This window comes from Equus caballus, chromosome 14 (assembly GCF_041296265.1).
Source record: "Equus caballus isolate H_3958 breed thoroughbred chromosome 14, TB-T2T, whole genome shotgun sequence".
In the NCBI taxonomy this organism is placed as follows: domain Eukaryota; kingdom Metazoa; phylum Chordata; class Mammalia; order Perissodactyla; family Equidae; genus Equus; species Equus caballus.
The window spans coordinates 53,951,057-53,973,250 of record NC_091697.1 but is presented as its reverse complement, the minus strand read 5'-3'; the positions used below and the strand labels follow the sequence as shown (position 1 = coordinate 53,973,250).

The 22,194-nt window shown below is 42.5% G+C and overlaps 2 protein-coding genes across 16 annotated transcripts in view; one reads left to right on the top strand and one right to left on the bottom strand.

Annotated features, from left to right (window-relative positions):
* Positions 1 to 13,100, bottom strand: part of BRD8 (bromodomain containing 8) — a 30,306-nt gene extending 17,206 nt beyond the window's left edge. For 8 of the 15 annotated variants that reach the window (XR_011425559.1, XR_011425560.1, XM_014730648.3 and 5 more), the window contains exons 1-12: positions 12,967 to 13,100; positions 11,927 to 12,023; positions 6,711 to 6,780; positions 5,771 to 5,820; positions 5,172 to 5,294; positions 4,964 to 5,044; positions 4,275 to 4,339; positions 3,439 to 3,575; positions 2,679 to 2,897; positions 2,112 to 2,256; positions 983 to 1,192; positions 290 to 570 (exon numbers count right to left, since the gene is read on the bottom strand). Coding sequence is in view for 11 of the 15 variants with exons in the window: in XM_014730648.3 (XP_014586134.1) it covers positions 290 to 570; positions 983 to 1,192; positions 2,112 to 2,256; positions 2,679 to 2,897; positions 3,439 to 3,575; positions 4,275 to 4,339; positions 4,964 to 5,044; positions 5,172 to 5,294; positions 5,771 to 5,820; positions 6,711 to 6,780; positions 11,927 to 12,023; positions 12,967 to 12,985 (1,497 nt within the window). In the remaining 4 variants the exon portion in view is untranslated. The remainder of the gene's footprint in view (positions 1 to 289; positions 571 to 982; positions 1,193 to 2,111; positions 2,257 to 2,678; positions 2,898 to 3,438; positions 3,576 to 4,274; positions 4,340 to 4,963; positions 5,045 to 5,171; positions 5,295 to 5,770; positions 5,821 to 6,710; positions 6,781 to 11,926; positions 12,024 to 12,966) is intronic. The other 7 variants (XR_011425561.1, XR_011425562.1, XM_014730651.3 and 4 more) reach the window with 1 other exon arrangement.
* On the top strand, positions 13,070 to 22,176 carry KIF20A (kinesin family member 20A). Its single transcript, XM_001504290.6, has 19 exons — positions 13,070 to 13,597; positions 14,054 to 14,239; positions 15,993 to 16,082; positions 16,174 to 16,293; positions 16,862 to 17,000; positions 17,102 to 17,289; positions 17,376 to 17,505; positions 17,687 to 17,881; positions 17,992 to 18,103; positions 18,207 to 18,275; positions 18,496 to 18,639; positions 18,789 to 18,954; positions 19,066 to 19,230; positions 19,360 to 19,499; positions 19,639 to 19,741; positions 20,056 to 20,254; positions 20,502 to 20,593; positions 20,828 to 20,965; positions 21,626 to 22,176. Exons 2-19 carry the CDS (start codon positions 14,075 to 14,077, stop codon positions 21,944 to 21,946), a joined length of 2,676 nt encoding a protein of 891 aa, XP_001504340.2. The 5' UTR covers positions 13,070 to 13,597; positions 14,054 to 14,074; the 3' UTR covers positions 21,947 to 22,176.
* Positions 22,177 to 22,194: the final 18 nt, after the last annotated feature.

Below are 22,194 nucleotides of genomic sequence, written 5' to 3'. Positions count from 1 at the left end.
CACCAAATGAGATGGCCTGAATCTGCAGCTTCTCTCTCCATCTTCTCCAAGTAGTAGAAGCAACCAATGGACAGGTACCTGTCCTGTATAAACTAGTAACATAAGGATGGCTGGGGAGACAACTACTATGTCAGTACCAAAGGGCTTTGAAACTACAGAGATGGTGATGGGAAGAAGCAGAAGACTTGTTTGCTTACATAATTCTTACTACGAGAAGCAAGGAGAGGCTGAGGAGAGAAGCCTATGTAGGACCCATGAGAGATTCTTTTAGGCTTTGCTGAATAGTTACCTTGTCTTCAATGATGGCAATGATGTCTCCAACAGTTTCAAAGTCCAGCTCTTCACCTGTATAAGACACAGCAATATCCATCTTCTCAGCCAGATCTAAATCTTCCTTCCCATCTATGCTGGGAGCCTTTGATCCTCCAGGGTCCTCTGCTACCCCTGATCGGAAACATTCTTCTTTGATAGAATTGATGATCATGGAGATTTCATTGCTATCCATGGAAACAGTCACAGTATGTGGATCCCCCACAGCCTCCATGGGAACACAGGTGTCAGGCTGACTCACTGAGTAACAGGAAGAGAAAAGCATCTCAGAAGCTTATTTGGTACTAAGTGACCACCTGGAGATCAGGCCAAGGCTGCAGACAAATGTCAAGTACTCATACACTAAAGCTCAAAAAGTTATCTTACATCTGCCTATGTTTTCTTCTCTATAGCTTTCTCTAGAAAGTTAAGGTGAGAACCCATTCTCAAGCCCACTTATATGTATACTTAGTGTTCTTCCCCCAACACATAAATGCCCACCCACCTCTTCTCACATGCTTGTTTTCCTAAGGATAAAGATGGCATATATCCATGGAGAAGAGAACAGAAGTATCTGAATTGGAGCTGATGCACTTGGTCACTTTTCTTTAACTAAAGCTCAAGATGAAATTTTGGACCTAGTGGCTGCTCAGGGCGTGGGTCAGGGACGCACCTGGAGCTATACTCTCAGGAGTGGAGACAGCCGGAGTAGAGGATGGTGCTGGCAGCGCAGGCATCATGACAATGGTAGCCTGGGACACAGACTCTACAGGAGGTGGCACAAGTTTAACTGGAGGTTCACTGGCAACAGTAGTGAAGGAAGCAAGAGGTGTGGTGAACTGTGTAGGACCAGCTTCTAAAAGCCGGGAAAGAGTGGGAGCACCTAACAGACAAAGAGGTAGACAAAATGAGGTAAAAAGAAAGCACATGAACAAGCAGCAATAGCCATTTTAAGATTCAACCAAGAAAACTTTTAGTCTCAAAGGATGAAAGCAATTCCTCTGTTGAATAAGCTTATTATCTATATCCTTACTTTCTCCAAACTTACTTAAAACCTGCCCAGTTAGGAATGACCCAAAGCACTAGACCACACAATGTATACGAAAAATGGGTGGTGATTTTTTTCTCAGAAGAAAATTAAACAATAACCAAAAAAAACCCCAAAAAACACCCCACCCACACACAAAAAACTGGTATGAATAAATCTGTCACTTCTGCTGAAGGTAAGCATGCTGTAAACCACCCAAATTCAACACCATTCAAATACCAGTATCTAATGTTTGTTTGGTACATTGCAAAGCTTTTTTTTTTCACTTTGCATTTTCTACCTTATTTAATTCTCACTACATCCCTGTGAAGTACATTCATTGCAATTAATAAAAGAGGAAACTGAGACTAGAGAGTTCATTCACCCAATCCAAGGTCACGAAGCCAGTGTGTGGCAGGCCTAAGACTCAAGTCCAGTTCTCTGGTTCCAAATCTCATCCCCCTATTCTATAATCTCAGATCTCTCTAGCACTCTTCCATGATTTTATAAGCCCCAGAGAAGCAGCTTCACTATTAACTTCACTATTGCTCTCATCAATATCTATGCTGTGGTCATCCAGGGCTATCATTATTTTGAAGATGGAATGGATTTACAATGTGGAGCGCTATATGGTTTAACAGGTAAAATAGCACCGGGTTGGGCTTTATATTTAAGATTGACAGTTGCTTAGTCACAAAGGCTAGAAACCAAGGGCAGTCAATGTCAAGTTCAATATCTTTAAAGTAAAGCAGATAACAGAAAAGTGGCGACTTACCTGAGGCAGCAGGGGAGGCTGCAACAGTGTTGGCTGTTTGCTGCATCTCCCCACCATGTATCATGGGAAGGACCCCGCCTACCTCCAGGAGGACACCTGTATTGTTCAGGTGGCCAGAAGCCACAGCCATTTCATTCTCATTGACCTACCAAGGAAGAATAGAGGTGAAGGCTACACTCAAGATTTCCTTTACTACCACTTCCCAAAAACGCTCCAGCAGTTGACCAAACTTCATGAAACTAAAAGTTAATATCCAAAGAGAATAATTTCAGACCCACGGGAAACTCTAATTTTCAAAACTTATTTGACAAGAGTTCTCTGGAGAAGAGAACCAAGATAATTCGGGTTTCAGATACCTCAGGACCCAAGGATACTATCAACTTACTGTTTTTTGTTTTTGGTTTTTAATTTTTAGGTTTTTTAATTTCGTTTTAATTAATATTTAACTAGGAGATCTCGTCCTCTTTTGAACTTTTTTTTTTTCCATGTCATATTTTAGGTCCCAGGCACTCCCTTCCAAAGTACTAAATCACCACAGCTCTCAAACACCCACAGAAGTCTCCATACCAGTCTGGGGCTAGTAGGCAGGAGGCTGCCCTTCTTCAAGAGCTCTGACAGCAGAGGGGAGGGGGGTGGAGTTGCTTTCTGTCCAAGCATCTTTTTCTGGGGTGAATCATCTGTTACTGGGGTCATGGGGGCTTCTAAGGGTGCAGAGCCTGGAGGAAGGGTGTCAGGAATCCCAGGAAACGAGGTGACTGGGGTACTCGGCAAAGTCCCAGGGGTTACCTAAGAGACAACAGAGAACCTTTATCTGACTTCTCAAACTCTGGAAGGTTCCCTACTAATCTGGATGGGTTAGTGTGTCTAACTATTACTTTATTAGTGCTGAATGGAAATGCCCAAAAACCCTCTACCCCTCCTACTCTCAGCCACACCTTTCTTGCCCACAATTTTTTCTCTTCCACCCATTCAAACCCACAATGAGCCAACCATTCCACCAACCTGCCTTTTACAAACTCCTTTCCCACCAGCAATTATTATATTTACAAGAAAATTGCCCCTTATTTCATCAGGAATTTCATAAGACTAGTACACTTACAAACAATTCTTTTACATAGTCTTTTACCTATCTCTCAAAAGGTCAAAAACCTCAATGTTTTTAGGTCCATCCTTATCTTAGAGCATAGAACATGGTAAATTAAGTCTATAACATTCACACCAAGAGAGGAAGTTGCCTCTAGGCCAAAAGTGGTTTCCTCATTACTCAGCTCTCTGCTGGCTTATTGTCCCTTTGCTGATTAATTCCTGCAGATGGAAATATACTCACCCCAGAGGTCGTCTCTTCCATAGTGGTTGCAGTCAAGTCCCCAAGTGGATAATCACCTCCTGGGGAGGCAGAATCTATAGGAGAGCGGACCATCACAGTGGGTAACCTCCGAGGGGGTGTTTTTACTGCTTGACGAGCTAGAACATATAAGAGAACAATTTCTAAGTCTTCAAGATTAAATAAATGACACTAAACATTACTCTGCTATTACATAATAAAGGACAAATAAGGATGCTGCATTACTAAAGTAGCATTATGAGTTTGGATTAGAAAGCTGTCTTTAACGCTTCTGAGAGGTAGGTAACTTTTTAGCCTGACTTTTCCCAAGAGTAATTTTTACACTAAGCAAATTCACTTAACTAGCTATCCCAAAGGTCCTTGGAGTAGGAAAGTGATTTAAATACCTCTCAATATCCTCTTCAACAACTTATTAGGATTCTGCTTTGTTTTAACAAGAGAAAACGACCTCATTAGCTCAAAGCATGTATTCCTAGAGTTACAAATGCTTAACTTCCTCCCTTTATCCAACGACTGAGCTATTCTCAATCTTTTTACAGGCCTTTGACTTCTAAAATCTTAATTATGTTCAGTGTCTTATTACCAAGCCTTTTGTCCTAAAAGGACACAAAGTCTAGTGAGATCTGAGCAGAGCTAATTTTCTAAGAGCTTCCTCCTGGACAAAAGGGGATATTTTTATTCTGGTAAAAGAGAAGATGACAGAGAAAAGTATGCAAGTAAATTGGAATTAGTAGATTCTGTTACAAAAGAGTCTTCAATTTTCATTAGTGTGCAGTACTGCAGAGTCAATTGCTCAACAGTCACTAGGTTCAGCTTACCCTGATATGCAGCATCTGTAGCCTTCCTCTTTACTTCAGCCTCCTCTTCCTCCAATTTTTTTTTCCTGAAGAAGGAATTAAGGGTTAGATCCTAACCAGCTCTAGCTCCTCCTCACAGTGCTCTCACAAGGAAATTTTTTGCCAGGCTAGCACTTTCTGAAGGAAAGGCCTAAAAAGGAATCTTTATCAGCAAAACAGGGAATTTTGAGTACACTGCCTAACTAACAGTTCTTTTATTTTCTTCCTCTTTTCCCGAAAGCCCCCCAGAACATAGTTGTATATTCTAGCTGTAGTTTTTCTAGTTCTGCTATGCAGGACGCTACCTCAGAATGGCTTGATGAGCGGTGCTAGGTCTGCACCCAGGATCTGAACCAGTGAAACCCTGGGCCACCAAAACAGAGCAATGAACTTAAACAGGGCTGGCCCCTAACTACCAGTTCTTTACCCAGGCAAACTAGAGCCACTTTTAAGTTAGGACTAAGTTATGTTCTCACATTGAAATGTTCCATCACATTACTTTCCAGGACTCACATCCCCCTCCCAGCTACCAGGCCACTCTGCAGCTTTCCCTTTCTAGAATCTCTCAAGTCTAAAGGGATGGAAGATGAAGGAAATAAGCCAGATTACTTGAGGAAGAAAGGGAGTAAAAAGAAAGGAAGTAGATAGAAGAACAATGTAATATAACACACATCGCAATGTCATTGCAAAGCTCATCCAGTCTGCTGTCCATGTGCCCAGCTTGAATTAGTTCTGCATCTCTTTTCAGCCGTCTGTAAGGAAGAAAGAGAGGTAAGTAGAATGGGTTTTTTAATCCGCTATTTAAAAAATTCTGATGAGTATCAGAAGTCAGCCTCTTTTGCCTCTCCCAACCCATTTGGCATTCTCTCTAATAAGTACCTATATTTTTCCTGGGTTTCCTTTATCACTTTCTTTAGTTCCTCAACTCGTTCAGCAGTCAGTTTCCGAACAATGACATCTTCAACAGTTTCTACCACTTCTCCCTTTTCACCTCTTTTCCGTCTGTGGAAAATTAAAAAACAAAAAACAAGACACATACATTTGAACAAGAGAACATTTGTTCTCACTCCCACTTGCTTTCTTTGAGCCTCCTCCGTGACCTAACCATAGACAACTTCTGCTATACTTTTATCACCCAGTAATATAAATAGATATAAATCAGATTTCCTCAGTAAACACTCTCCACTAAAAAGATTTGGCTTGGGGCCAGCCCGGTAGCGCAGTGGCTAAGTTCGCAAGTTCTGCTTCTCGGCGGCCCAGGGTTCACTGGTTCCGATCCCGGGTGCAGACATGGCACCACTTGGCAAAAGCCATGCTATGGTAGGCATCCCAAACATAAAGTAGAGGAAGATGGGCATGGACATTAGCTTAGGGCCAGTCTTCCTCAGCAAAAAGAGGATTGGCAGTAGTTAGAACAGGGCTAATCTTCCTCAGAAAAAAAAAAAAGATTTGGCTTAAGTGCCTGGCTTTGTACTCACTTTGGGGTCTCAGTGGTCTCTAGAAGCTCCGAGTACTGAGAAGCACAATGCTATGAAGAAAAAAAGTGAATATGATCAGCAAGCCTGGAAAGGAATGACCTTTCAAAATTTCAACATATTAGACTAAGGTTTAGAAAAGGGGGCTATATGTAAGATGTAAGTGGTTTCTAAGAGGGAAATTACTTTGCAATCAAATCAGTTCAAAATAATCAATACCAGGACACAGAAAAGGGAGTCTCCTGGCCTGGAATTTGTGTATTTGAGGAAAGACAACCTAACAGCCAATATATTTATAGCTCCTATCTACTGAGTAGTCACTTTAAGCAAGGCACTGTGCTAAATGCTTTACAGGTATTACCTCAATTAATCTTTACAACAATCCTGAAGCAAAGTTTATCTCTATTGTGAAATAGGGATAAACTGAGAAAAGTGAGGATCATGGTCCAAAGTTTTTAAGTGGAGTCATATTGAAACTGAATCTATCTAACTCCTAAGCTTGAGCTCTTAACTGTTACGCTACACTGACAAGAACAGTTTGTAATACGAGCATACATGGATGGATTGACAAATAGTGGGAAAAACGAAAAAGTATTCTCAACTATTCTCCCTTTTCATGGTATAAAAGCCTTGTGACTAAAGGGCAGGGCCTGGAAGGGAACCCACTTCACATTTCAAAGACTGCTCTAAAAGAACACTTGCTTGGGAACTTATTTTTCTTTCCTGACAAAGATGATTATATTATCTGCCTCCACAATTTTTTTAGATTTCTGTAAATTAACAGATGGGCTTTAATTCTCATTAAATTACAAAGCCAAAATAAACATCAATACATCTAAGAAACTGACTATACAATCCTAACCCTGATTACACATCTGACCTACCTTGGAAATGTTATAAGAATACACAATCCATGGCCATCTCAGAGGTATAGGGAACTTACTTTTTGAGAGAACCAATCTGGAGGGCGGCCAGGTTCTGCAAAGGGCTTGATTGCTCTGCTAACTGATACCCTGCAAAAGGAGAAAAGCCTTATTACCCATCAAATAGAAAAAAAAGGAGGGAACGTATGCTGAGAGTTCAAGGTTTGAAGACCAAACTTTGGAATAAAAAACTGCCACTGTAAAGTATTCTGGAATATGTGACTATGGAAAACGACACAACTGCTTAAAAGTTGTTTAGAAGGAAAGAGTCATTGCTAAATAGTTTTCCTAGGTGATATATCTCCTGGGTGAAGTGAAGGTATTAGAACCCAGTAAGGTACCATTTTTGTTCATTTTGGAAAATATTTTTATGTTGATTTTAGTTCTTTTAGAAAAGATTTGCCTTTTGAAAAGCAATTTGTAATACAGTCCAGACCCAAAAAAGTTATCTTTTGATCCACTAAGAGAGCTCCTAGGAATGCAATATAAGGAAATAATTTAACAAAAGAAGGAAGCACCAAGAAGACAGCATCATGTAGATTTGATTAGACTATGAACATTAGGTTTTTCCTAAACACCTGCAAGACGATGCTTAACTTATGGCACTTCAACTCTATGAAATTAAACAGTTCATAAAAATAGTTATGAAATACATGTGGTGATATGGAATATATTTATAACATAATATTAACTGAAAAAAGATGACGATTTTTTGCTATGATGCAATCACACAACCTTTAGAAAAGTTGTCGGTATAAAGACAAAGAAAGAAATAGGCAAAATTGAAGAGAGTTGGACTGGAATGGGATGAAAGAAGACTGTAAAGGGGCTTCAACTGTGTCTGTTTTTCTTTAAAAAGATCTGAGGGAAATATGACAAAATATCAAGATTTGTTAAGTCCAAGTAACAGGTACATGTGCACTCTATTATTCTCCACATTTCTCTAGGTGGTTGAAATATTTCATAATTTTAAAAAAGAAAAAAGTTTTTAAATTTTGTGTTGGATAATGGTATCAGAGCTCTTTTCCTTTATAAGAAGTAATTTAACATTGTTAAATGGATGGCTATCAGCAAAAAATAAAGTGCGACCCATAATTTACGCCGTATACCAAGAAAACCCCCAAATGGATCAATGATTTAAATGTTTAAAAAAATTTAACCATGGAAGTACTAGAAGAAATCATAGAATTATTTTATAATCTCAGACTAGGGAAGAACTTTCTAATTATGTCCCAAAATCCAGGAGTTGTAAAAGAAAATTATTAATAAGTAAGCTATATTTTGTAAGTCTTAATGTAAAAATATCACCAAAAGCAAAGGCAAATGGCACATTAGTAAAACAAATGCGTCTCATAGCTCAGACAAATGGCTAATCTCTGTAATATATAAGAAGTCCCCAGAAATTAAAGAGAAAGACTAATAATCAAATAAAAAAAAGGGAAAAAGCAGTTACAGAAAAGGAAATACAAGTGGCTCTTTAACACATGAAGATATTCAACCTCACTCATCATAGGATAAACGCAAATGAAAAATATGAGAACTATTTCTCATCTTTTATAACACTGTCAAAGATCAAAACCATCTAACAACACATTCTATGAGCCAAGGCATAGAAAAACATGTGCTCTGATATATTACCAATGGGAGTATAAATTGAAACAATTTCTGAGTGAGGCAATTGAAAATATCTATCAAACTTTATAAACTTATATATTCTTTGATCCAATAACTCTAATTTCAGTTTTAGATATAATTTATACACAATTATGCAAGGTTATTATTTCTATTAACAAATGTCCATCAACAGAGACCATTTAAACAAATTATGGTATATCCCTAAAACATGCAGCTGCCAAAAAAAAAGAAAAAAAGGGAATGAGATAAAACTTCATATACAGATATGCAATGATCTCTAAGATACAGTACTAAGTTAAAAACAGAGAAGCAGCAGCAGCAAGGTAAAGAACAGTACGTATAGTCTATAATCATTTGTGTTCAAGAAGGGAGAGGGAAAAAGAAAATACATATTTGCTCATGTATACAAAATTAATGCAAGAAACACACAAGAAATTGCTAACACTAGGGAGATAAGGTACAGTGATGGGAGGAAGACATTGTGTATCATTTTGAACCTATGACTTAGTACTTCCTCAAAAAATAAATACAACTTAAAATTTCAAAGTTTTACTTAAATGTTCATATACTGTTTTTCTAATAAAAATGTGAAGAAATATGCAGATTGGATTCTATTTACTTGGTGTTTTCTCTAAAAATGAGTTCAGGGGCTGGACCAGTGGCATACTGTTTGAGTTTGTACACTCTGCTTCGGCGGCCGAGTGTTTGTAGGTTTGGATCCAGGGTGCGGAACCAGCACCACTCATCAAGCCATGCTATGGTGGCATCCCAAATACAAAACAGTGGAAGACTGGCACAGGTGTTACCTCAGGGACAATCATCCTCAAGGGAAAAGAGGAAGATTGGCAACAGATGTTAGCTCAGGCCCAAACTTCCTCACCAAAAAAAAAGAAAAATGAGTTCAGTTTATATTTGAGTTGAGCTATATACATATCTTTTTTTTTCTTTAAAGATTGGCACCTGAGCTAACATCTGTTGCCAATCTTCTTACCTTTTTTTCTCTTCTCTCCAGAGCACCCCCAGTACATAGTTGTCTACTCTAGTTGTAGGTCCTTCTGGTTGAGCTATGTGGGACGCTGCCTCAGCGTGGCCTAATGAACAGTGCTAGGTCTGCACCCAGGATCCAAACCAGTGAAACCCTGGCAAACTTAACCACTTGGCCATGGGGCCAGCCTCTGAGTTGAGTTATATTTAAGTTCAGGCTGTCATTTATCAAATTAGTATGATTCATTTTGTCTTGAGGTTTACCATTTAATTTGGCCCAAGAATAGCTGCTACCTAGAGCCATCCCTGACGGCCTAGCAGTTAAAGTTTGGTGCACTTCGCTTCAGCGGCCTGGGTTCAGTTCCCATTCACAGAACCACACCACTCATCTGTCAGTAGCCATGTCATGGCAGTGGCTCACAGAGAAGAACCAGAAGAATTTACAACTATACACACCTATGTATTGGGGCTTTTGGGGGGAAAGACAAAGAAAAAGGAGGAAAATTGGCAACAGATGTTAGCTTAGGGCGAATCTCCCCCTCTGCAAAAAAAAGAATAGCTGCTACCAGAATATACTGGTTTCACCTTAGAAAAGTTATTTGAAAAATATATAAAGTTGCAGAAATGCTAAGTGTGAACAGTAATAGTGCTTTTGTAAATTCATTTGAATGGTTAAAGTAGTAAAGATATATATATAAACACGAATTTGTATATTAACTAATTACAAGGTTTAAGACAATTAAAGTTGTCCTTAGAGCCTGATTGCAGACATGGCACTGCTCATCAAGCCATGCTGAGGCAGTGTCCCACATGCCACAACTAGAAGGACCCACAACAAAGAATATACAACTATGTACTGGGGGGCTTTGGGGAGAAAAAGGAAAAAGATAAAATCTTTAAAAAAAAAAAAAATGAAAACGGGGGCGGGGGGGGGGGTTGGGGGGGCCAGCCCCGTGGCACAGCGGTTAAGTTCACACGCTCTACTTCTTAGCGGCCTGGAGTTCGCTGGTTTGGATCCCGGGTGCAGACATGGCACCGCTTGGCACGCCATGCTGTGGTAGGCGTCCCACATATAAAGTGGGGAAGATGGGCACGGATGTTAGCTCAGGGCAAGCCTTCCTCAGCAAAAAGAGGGGGACTGGCAGTAGTTAGCTCAGGGCTAATCTTCCTCAAAAAATAAAATAAAATAAAATAAAATAAAATAAAATAAAATGAAAAGGGGTATGTCCTGGTAGCAAAAAAGATTGGAAACCACAGTCTTACTTTCTGATACTTAAAAAGAAATACTGAGTGCCTAGACAATTCAATAGGAAAAGAATAGTCTTTTCAACAAAAACTGGGTACTGAGACAGCTAGGTACCTAAATGCAAGAGAGACCTCTGCCTTACAACATACACAAAAACTAACTCAAAAATGAATCAAAGACCTAAAATGTGTAGAGATAAAACTATACTTTTAGAAGAAAACATAGAAATAAATGGTTTCTTAACTATGACACCAAAAGCACAAGCAACAAAGAAAAAATAGACAAACTGGACATATCAAAACTAAAAACTTTTTTGCTGTAAACAATACCAATCAAGAAAGTGAAAAGTCAACACACAAAATAAGAGAAATATTTGCAAATCATCTATCTGACAAGGGATTTGTGTCCAAAATATACAAAGAATTCTTAAAACTCAATAAAAAAAAATCAAAAGATCTGAGCAGACATTTCTCCAAAGAAGATATACAAACGGTCAATAAGCATGCGAAAAGACGCTCAGCATTAGTCATCAGGGACATGCAAATCAAAACCACAATGAGATACCATTTCATACCCACTAGTATGGACATAACCGAAAAGACAGTAAGTGTTGTCAAGCACAAGGAGACATTGGGGCCCTCATTTATTGCTGGTGGGAATGTAAACCAGTGGGGCCCCTTTAAAAATAGTTTAGCAGTCCCCCAAAAAGTTAAACATAGAGTTACCATATGTCCCAGCAATTCCATTCTCAATTCAAAAGAACTGAAAACCTCATACATGAATGTTTATAGCAGCATTAATTATAACCATCAAAACAGTGGAAACAACCCAAATGTTCATTAACCCATGAGTAAATAAATAAAATGTGGCATACCCATACAATGGATTATTTTAGTCATAAAAAAAGGAATAAAGTACTGATACATGCTACAACTTGGATGAACCTCGAAAAACATTACACTAAGTGAAAGAAGCCAGTTACAGAAGGCCACAAATTATATGATTCCATTTACATGAAATGTCCAAAACTAGCAATTTATAGAGACAGAAAGTAGATGAGTGGGTGCCTAGGGATGGGGGGAGGGATGTTAGGGAGATGGTGAGGAGATGGCAGAGTGACTCTTAAGGGGTAAGAGGTTTCTTTCAGGGGTAAAGAAAATGTTCTAAAATTAGACTGTGGTGATGGTTGCACAACTCTGTGAATACACTAAATTCTGTGAATATACTGGGTTAATTTTACGGTATGTGAATTAAAGCTGTTAAAAAATAAACACTTAAAGGTTAGTATAATTAACTATAGGAATCCACCAATGTAAAAAAATACCCAACAGTTTCTAAGACCCAAGAAAGCAGACATCCTAGATATCTTACCAATTTTGATCTCCACTCCTCATGACAGAAGATGCTAAACACAGCTTCTCTCGGATAGACCATGGCTCTGTGGGGCCAGTACTCAGCAGCTTGTGTTCTGAAAGGACAGAAGGCTTAGAGACAACCAGTGAAACAGTAGAGTAGTTCTAAGCCCCAAAGGGAGGCCTAGAAGCCTAATACAAAACATCCCAATTTGTAAGGACAAAACAAGCTACTATCACCAAATCTTGATTTTCATGTTTCATAGTAAAACATAACCACGGGGGCGGTATCTATTCATTGTATTTGAATTGCACTCTGAATATCTGGCGGAAGATTTTATTTCTTCAAGTGCCATGGCTCCTTTTCTTTATAAAAAATAATAATCATAATAATAAATAAGGAGTGTCAGATTAAGATAAGGCAGTTCTCCCGAAAGGCCCAGTTTTAAGAATACTTTATTCCAGTTTGAACGCAAAGGCTTATTTCCCGCGATTCGCAACGCCACCTCCCCTACTGTCCCGCCTCCTTCTTAGCATAAACTTGTTTACTTCCTTCACTAATTCCTCCCTGTAGCTGTTGGGCCTAAAGGACCTTTTTCATCCATGAAACAGACAAAAATGGCTGAGACGCAAGAAATGCAATTTTCCCAGTGGCACAAAAAGCTCACGGTTAAAATACCCCCATTTCTCTAGCAGATGGAGTATGGGCCTCACAAACGTGGGTCAAAAAATGAATGCTGGCCACTCCGTGTGGCTCACATTTCTTCACCTGCGCGCCCGAGTCTCTAGAGCACACTTCTCTCTCACCCCGCAGAGCTCCCCAACACATAAGGATTCGCTGAGCTGCTTCTCTCAAATCTCAGCGGCCTCCCTGAGACACAAGACAACACCGCTGGGCCCCTAACGGTTGGCCTTCACGACACCGTCGAGCGAAGGTCTCTGAAGACCCTGGGCTCTCAGGCAAATCACTGCTCCTACTCTCTAAGCATGTGACAGAAATCTGCTGCCTGGCCTCGCCTCTACAAAGGCCTTCCGCGCAAAAGCACCGCAGATACTTACTACCCGTTCCTGCCGCCATCTTGGCCCCGAAGTCTCCAACCCCGGAAGGGAGACCGTCTAGCGGGGCCGAAACCCGGGGAACTCTGGGAAGCAGAGTCTGGGCGTTTGTTTGCGGTGCCTCCTGGGAAATGGAGTCTTCCCGCCCCGACCTGCGAAGAACAAGCACCCTAACCAGGTCTCTTGTGCGCTCTTGGGAAGGAATGTGCTAAAGAACAAAGGATGACGGCCGAAGCCTCAGGATTTCCTTTAGGCTTCTTAGAAAAGAAATACCTAGGGTTCAAGAAAAAGTGTTAAGAGGGAAGAATTCCAGGCGACCCAACTCCAAACTCCGACAGTTGGTAACCCGGACCCATATTAGAGCGGAGAGGTCAAGCCCCCAAGCAAACGGTCTCGTGCGGCCCGGCCCGCCCCCTTTCCTTGCTCTGATTGGTAGCTGCAAGCTTCGCTATCTGATTGGCCGAGCGAACGCAGCGCGTAATTTAAAACATTGTATCAGTAACAAAAGGTGTGCCTCGTGGGCGGAGTTGTGCTCTCTGGCAGCGAAAGTCCAGGTTCGGCGGCGAAAGTCAAGGTTCGGTGGCGGAGTGTGAGTGAGTCGGTACCAGAGGAGGAACAAGTGTCGCGTCTTCAGGTGAGTGTGGAACTGTGCTGGAGCCCAGCTGGGATGCCAGCTCTTGCCCTCGCGGAATAGGCTTTCAGAAAGCGGAGCTGCCGCCATCCCTTTTTTTAATCCCTCTCTGCTCACTGTGGGCCTCTGGCCGAGGTTGGAGAAGGAGCCTAGCTTACCGAGACCACCTCAACAACACCGGTGGGTGAGGCACCCCCTACTTAGATCGTGGCCTTTTGCTTTTGGAGTCAGATATCTGTTCATTCCTGTTCGCGGTCGGACCTGCCGCCTCAGATTGGATTAAATGATTAACTCCTCTCATCCCTTTTCCCTCTGCTGGTAGTTGAAGGGAACAGGGACCAGGAATTCAGGCAGCGAGACCAAGATGTCCTGGGGCAAAGGAATTGTTTCTTAACCTAGAATTTGCAGCCCCTCTGTCCCTTAAGGTTCTCCTCCCTACCCACCCTTGTCTATTTTTAGACCTAAGCTGCCCCTGCTGTCATGTCGCAAGGGATCCTTTCTCCGCCAGCCGGCTTGCTGTCAGATGAGGAGGTCGTAGTCTCCCCCATGTTTGAGTCCACAGCTGCAGATTTGGGGTCTGTGGTACGCAAGGACCTGCTGTCAGACTGCTCTGTCATCTCCGCCTCCCTAGAGGACAAGCAGCAGGTAAAGGAGTTGGAGAGTGGCAGAAAAAATTTTACTTCTAGGTTCTTCAGCTGTTCTAATAACTAAATTTACAGGTTAATAGGAGAAAAACAAACTTAATTTTGTACTACAAGAACCCCAGACAAATATGAGACCCAAGGCAGTCAGGCAATTGAGCTTATGTGCCATCCTGAGCTAAGGAATGGTATAAGGGCCTGGGGCTTCAAAGGGGAGCAGGGCAATTCACAGGAAGATAAGAGCAGATGTTTGGTAATCAGATGTTTGCCCTGCCATGTAGGTAAGTCTTTCAGATAAAAAGTTATCTCTGGTAATAGCTCTCTTTCTGGGCCAGGCTCCCTACCTAAAATCTTTTAGGCAGTTAAGGGAGAGGTAAAAGTTTTTCTCAAGTCTGCTGGATCACGATTGCCTTCAGCTCAAAATAATCCACATGCCAAAGTGACACATTTTGGGGTGGCGTATTCTGCTCCCCTTCAGTGGCTTGGGGGCAGAGAGTGATATCCTCAGCCTACTAGTTGTCCATACAGAGTAGTATGAGGTCAAAACCCAGCAATCTTGAGGGTCTGAATGATCAATTCAAAATTAAGAGCAGGACGAATAAAAAATGTAGAGTTGTGTATCCATAAGAACTATTATTTGCATTGCATTGATGAAACACCCTCAAGTGCATACTCTCAGGTAATCCTATGAGGAAAGGCTAACAGTTATCTCTCCTTCACCGTGAGGCCCAGATGTGTTAATAATTTGCACAGGGTCATACTGCCATCAAGTAGGTGGAATGTACATTCAGGTTTTGGGGGTTTTTTATGTGTCACCACCACAGCATGGCCACCAATGAGTGGTGTAGGTCTGCACCAAGGAACTGAACCCAGGCTGCCCAAGTGGAGTGTGCTGAACTTAACCACTACGCCATGGGGCCAGCCCCAACATTCAGGTTTTAATGTCAGCCACAGATTCCATTTATGGAGCCTTTCTGCTAAGCTAGGTTTCTCAGCTGCACCATTATTGACATTTGGGGCCACATAATTCTTTGTTATAGGGGGCTGTCCTATGCATTGTAAGATGTTTAGCAGCATCCTGGCCTCTACTCACTAGATGTCAGTAGCTCTTTCTCACTTGTGACAACCAAGAAACCTCACCTGACATTGCTAAATGTCCCTTGGGAGGCAAATGCTCCTGGTTGAGAACAACTCCACTCAGAAGTCTCGACTTATAGAGAAAATTCATGAAAGCAGGAGCCTTGATAGTGTCCCTCACTGTGGACTACCAGAGTTCCTGGACCATAGTAGACAGATCTCTAAATATCTGTTGAATGGATGAGGTGGGTGCTACTATTAACCCCATTCTATAGATGAGGAAACTGAGGCAAAGAAATTTAAAGAACTTGTTCAAGGTCTCAAAATTATTAAATGATGGAATTGAGATTCAAATTCAGGTGTGTCTGCCTCCAAGGTGCTTAACTACTGTGCTGTGCCTTAATATCACAGGCTGATTTTCCTACTGGTCAACCACTTCTAACTCAGATAATCAGCGTGGCGCCACATATTCAGGATACTGAAGAGACAGGGAAGGGTGATAAAGTAGTGAAAAGTCCATGTGGATTGGAATGATTATGGAACCAAAGAGTAGCTGCACACAAACATTTGAGGTAGAATGGGGGTAGTGTTAGTGTGATTCCCAGGAACTATGTTATGTTTGCCCATCTTAAGTAACTGCTGAGATTAATCTGTGGTTCTGGCCTGAAATTCTGCCACAGGCTCCATCTGAGGATAGTACGGAGAAGGTGAAAGTATACCTGAGGGTCAGGCCCTTGTTACCTTCAGAGTTGGAACGACAGGAAGATCAGGTGAGTTTCTGAGAAGAGAGGATCTGAGGTACAATGATGCAATACCCAGGAATATTTCCTTCTGTGACAACTATGTTTTCCCCCTTCTCAGGGTTGTGTCCATATTGAGAATGTGGAGACACTTGTTCTACAGGCACCCAAGGACTCCTTTGCCCAGAAGAGCAATGAGCGGGGAATTGGACAAGCAACACACAGATTCACCTTTTCCCAGGTATGGAGGTACCGGTCTGCAAACAAGGGACCAACATGTAGGGGGAGCTTTATTCTCTTTAGAGGGAAATCTTTTTATTTCACTGTGAGTACCTTATATATGCATGTCTACAATTTTGGGGACCCTTGTTGTGTGCTAGTCAATATGTCAAGTACTTTATATGCATTAATTCCCAACAGCTCTATTATCATTATTGTCCCTATTTTCCTGACAAGGATACTGTGGCTCAGTGAAGGTAATGTTGCTGAAGCTATGTAGCTAGTCATTGGTAGAGTTAGGACTTGAATCTAGATCCATCCGTCTCCAAAGTCCACTCTTGTGCCCATTATGTTGCCCCATTGTGTGTGCAGCATCGGACTTAGTGGATAGCATTCCTTAAGTATTTATTGATTTGAATGCAAGATGGACTGGCAGAGTGGTTGGGTCTGCAGTGTTGCAGCACTGCAGAAAGAAGATGCTTGAGTAGTCTCCAAAGCCAGCCACCCAGAAAGGGATGCATCTGCTGACTCTGCACAGGAGGCAAATGGGAGGTGAAGAATGGCCCCTGAGAAACTGGGTCTGTCTTTAGATCTTTGGACCAGAAGTGGGACAGGCATCCTTCTTCAACCTGACTGTGAAGGAGATGGTAAAGGACGTACTCAAAGGGCAGAACTGGCTCATCTATGCATATGGAGTCACCAACTCAGGGAAAACCCACACAATTCAAGGTGAGTAGTAGGCCTCCTAGAATTGCTGACTGGCGTCCTTTTGATGCTCTGAGTTGGGGAACAGCACTTGCCTCAGCTGTCTGCCATTCACATGCCTGCAGGTACCATCAAGGATGGAGGGATTCTGCCACGGTCCCTGGCTCTGATCTTCAATAGCCTCCAAGGCCAACTTCATCCAACACCTGATCTGAAGCCCTTGCTCTCCAACGAGGTAATCTGGCTAGACAGCAAACAGATCCGGCAGGAAGAAACGAAGAAACTGGCCCTGCTAAATGGAGGCCTCCAAGAGGTGAAGTGTTGGTGTTCACAGAGGTGGGGGTAGAGGGACAAATCTCTGGAAAGTTTTGTACTTATCTTCTCCCTGGGTGCCCCCAGGAGGAGCTGTCCACCTCCTTGAAGAAGAGTGTCTACATTGAAAGTCGGATGGGTACCAGCACCAGCTTTGACAGTGGCATTGCTGGGCTCTCCTCCACCAGTCAGTTTACCAGCAGTAGCCAGCTAGATGGTATGTACCGTAACTGTGCTCTATTCCAGGTAACACTAGGAACACACTTCCTGCTCCCAACTGCTGCCAGGGGTACAGACCAAAGGTTGCAAACTCATTTCCACCTTCTGAAGCCCCTGCAGGCCAAAGGGGAGATGGACTACCCTATGGTTGATGCCCTGTACATTGGCTTCTTCCCTAGAAACAAATCACCGATGGGCACAGCCAGACACTGCCCCTGTAAGTGTCCCTGCAGACATTCGCTTCTCCATCTGGATCTCCTTCTTTGAGATCTACAATGAACTGCTTTATGACCTGTTAGAACCACCTAGCCAGCAGCGAAAGAGGCAGACTCTGCGGCTGTGTGAGGATCAGAATGGCAATCCCTATGTGAAAGGTATGGGAAAGCAGGGAGGTTGGTATGAACCCTGAAGGGGACTTGGGGAGAGACTAGGAAAAGAGTTAGGTGCTCCCGTCTCATATATACCTTTCTTTCCTTGGCCTCAGATCTCAACTGGATTCATGTTCAGGATGCTGAGGAGGCCTGGAAACTCCTGAAAGTGGGTCGTAAAAACCAGAGCTTTGCCAGCACCCACCTGAACCAGAACTCCAGCCGGAGGTGAGTGAGTTGTGAGAGCCAACCTGTCAGTATTCTGGGAAACATTAGTTCTCCACCTGGTCATGGAAGGTGTGCAGTGACTTTTCTTTTTCTTAACTTCCAGTCATAGCATCTTCTCAATCAGGATCCTGCACCTTCAGGGGGAAGGGGATATGGTCCCCAAGATCAGCGAGTAAGTGTCTCCATTTAGAAATTTGGGCTTCTTGGCCATAAATGGTAGTGGGGGGAGGGGGCAAGGGAGGTCCTCAGAAGAATTACTTCTGTTAGATTCTTGCTGCCCTTCCTTGGATACAGAGATTTTTTGATGGGTCCTCCCCTCCCCAGAACTACATGAAGAGCTTGAAAGCTTGTAACATGTGGGTCCTTATGTCAGATCCTGTCCATTATTCAAGGTTATCACTCTGTGATCTGGCTGGCTCAGAGCGCTGCAAAGATCAGAAGAGTGGTGAGCGGCTGAAGGAAGCAGGAAACATTAACACTTCTCTACATACCCTGGGCCGCTGTATTGCTGCCCTGCGCCAAAACCAGCAGAACCGGTGAGCTTTTGACTGCAAGCCATGGGCCTGGATGGCCTGGAGCTCTGCAGTTTGCTAAGAGACTTCCTGGTCACCACTGAGGATAGTGTTAGGATACCCCAAGGGCTGGAGTACTGCTCACAGCTCTATTCTTTCTGATTCTCTGCCAGGTCAAAGCAAAACCTGGTTCCCTTCCGCGACAGCAAGTTGACTCGAGTGTTCCAAGGTTTCTTCACAGGCCGAGGCCGCTCCTGCATGATTGTCAATGTGAATCCCTGCGCATCTACCTACGATGAGACTCTTCATGTGGCCAAGTTCTCAGCCATTGCCAGCCAGGTGAGAAGCTGTGGGTTTGATGGTTTTGCTCACTTTGGGCTGCTACCTTTATTTATGGAAGCTACTAGGGACTAGTTATGGATTCAATTAAAATTTCTCCCCATTCACTAGCTTGTGCATGCTCCACCTGTGCAACTGGGATTCCCATTGCTACATTCGTTCATCAAGGAACACAGTCTGCAGGCCTCTCCCAGCTTGCAGACAGGAGCTAAGACAGACCCAGGCCTTGATGATGACATTGAAAATGAAATTGACATCTCTATGTATGGCAAGGAGGTGAGAATACAAGAAAGCTTTGGTGCAGCAGCTTGATGGCTATACATTTTCCATGCTGCCTTCCAGGTGGGCCTGTGGCTTTTTGGGGGCATGGGTATCTGTTACGTCTGACCCATGTGTCCTTCCTAGGAGCTCCTACAGGTAGTGGAAGCCATGAAAGCACTACTTTTGAAAGAACGGCAGGAAAAGTTGCAGCTGGAAATGCAGCTCCGTGATGAAATTTGCAATGAGATGGTGGAGCAGATGCAACAACGGGAACAGTGGTGCAGGTACCAACTGAATGACCCCTCTTGGTCCATTGCTTGGAACACGAGTGGGAAGTAGGAACTAGGATGGAGTTGTTCCTCAAGATCTGTCCTCCAAACTCACTTCTCAGGATCTTTACTCACTTCTCTTTGCTCCTGACAGTGAACATTTGGACACCCAAAAGGAACTATTAGAAGAAATGTATGAAGAGAAACTAAAGATCCTCAAGGAGTCACTTACAAGTTTTTATCAAGAAGAGCTTCAGGTGAGTTACCCTGAACCAGTCCCAACTAGCTACTCAGATACCCATAACTAGGTTGCCTGAGGTAAACAGATTTTATAAACTCTGGTAGGAGCAGGAATATGTAACTCACTTTTCTCTAGTCTCCTTAGTGCTTCGTATGTGTCAATCTATGTTTGGCAAATTGATTAAGGGTTTGGTCGGCCAGGAAATGGTATAAGTGCTAACAAACAAGCTTTTGAGGCATAAGTATCAGGGAAGGTTTTGTTCACTGTTCAGTCATCTGTTCCTGTAGGATTTGTCTGACTCTGGACAGAATTGTGCTGCTTCTCTCTTAGGAGCGGGATGAGAAGATTGAAGAGCTAGAAGCTCTCTTGCAGGAAGCCAAACAGCAGTCAATGGCCCATCAACAATCAGGGTCTGAACTGTCCCTACGGCGATCGCAAAGGTTGGCGGCTTCTACCTCCACCCAGCAGGTCCAGGAGGTTAAAGCTAAACTGGAACAGTGCAGAGCAGAGCTAAACTCCACGAATGAAGGTGAGGGAGGAGAGAGGGCAGCAAGCCTAACAGTGGCTCAGGGAAGAACTGTTCTTCAAACTTGGGCCTTCTGACACCAACTCCAACATAATTTCCTCAACTCCAAGCTACTTCCCCTGATTTTTCTCTCTAGGATGCATGCGGCCTCACTTTTTATATTTGTTGCAAGCTACTATTAACTCAGTTAAAGAGGTAAGCCCAAGGCTACAAAGCATACATATTGAAGATTCTTGTTTCCTTCCCTCAGAGCTGAGGAAGTATCAGAAGATGTTAGAACCGCCACCCTCAGCCAAGCCCTTCACCACTGATGTGGACAAGAAGTTAGAAGAGGGCCAGAAGGTAATTACCTTTCTCTGTTACCAAAGCTCTTACCTAAAGCAATTTCCAACACTATATCCTTGGTTCATGTGAGGGCAAAATGATGTTTTTTGTGCACAGTCCTGGGGAGTGGCTACTTCACTCAGCTGACTAGCCTTTCTAATTTTACTTCTCTTCAAATGGCTATCCAACTCCTCCAGATCATTATCCTGGAGGATCTTGGCCACAATTTGGTTCCTACTTCTGCTTTTTCAGAATATAAGGCTGCTACGGACAGAGCTTCAGAAACTTGGTGAGTCTCTCCAGTCAGCAGAAAGAGCCTGTTGCCACAGCACTGGGGCAGGAAAACTCCGCCAAGCCCTGACCTCTTGTGATGACATCTTAATCAAACAGGTTAGGGCAGCCTATTATGTCCCCTTCTCTCCCACCAGCCCACTTCAGAGTCTATGTGAGAAGGAGAATAAAGAGCAGAAGAGAAAAAAATGAAGATTTTTAGGCTAATCTTACAGTGAGGGGAGTTTTTCTTCCTTGCAAAATAAAAACAACCATTCACTAAGTAGAAGGCACTGTGCTAAGTAATTTATAGATATTTACTCGTAATAACAACCCTACAGAGGTAGATACTGTATTAAATCCAAGATGCTTAGATTATAAGATACCATTATTTTATGTACCACCAAAACAAAATACTAACAATTGAACCATGAAATTGATCATCAGTTAATGCATCCTGATTCCAGAGATATTAAAATGTAAAAAAAAATACATCGTAAACACAGCACTTAATTTGATACCTAAGAACTGGGGCTCTTGGAGGTTAAGTAAACTTCTTTAAGCTCATACCACCTTATGTGTTAGAAAATGTTCTATTCAGTGCTGTTGGTTTGGGTCTTAAAAGAAAATACTCCCTGTTCAACTATAAGCTCTGACTTCAAAGAATCTTTTTGTAAAAACAGTCATTAGTAACTGGGAGTAGATGGTATGTATTACCTTGCCCTCTTGTTTCTCTAATATGCCAAAAATGTTTTTTATAACTTTATTGATCTTCCTTAGGATCAGACCCTGGCTGAGCTGCAGAATAACATGATGCTAGTAAAACTGGACCTTCGGAAGAAGGCAGCATGCATCGCAGAGCAGTATCATACGGTGCTAAAACTCCAAGGCCAGGCTTCTTCTACCAAAAAGCGCCTTGGTGCCAACCAGGAAAACCAGCAACCAAACCAACAACCCCCAGGGAAGAAACCATTTCTTCGAAACTTACTTCCCCGAACACCCACCTGCCAAAACTCAACAGACTGCAGCCCTTATGCCCGTATCCTGCGCTCACGGCGCTCCCCTTTACTCAAATCTGGGCCCTTTGGCAAAAAATACTAAGGCTGTGGGGAAGGAGAGAGCAGTCATTGCCCTGAAGTGGGTCAGCTGCTCAGCTTAAGAAATATGTCTCTTTTAAGCCTTACCATATACCTGGAACTCTATCTCATATGCAATATTCAGACACTAGTTATTTTTCTCCCTTTTGTAATATAATCACCTATGTAACCTCATGCTTTTTTTCTTATATGGTTTCTATGCACAAGTTATATTAAATAAAGATATTATTCACATTTCTTATTTGAATTCCA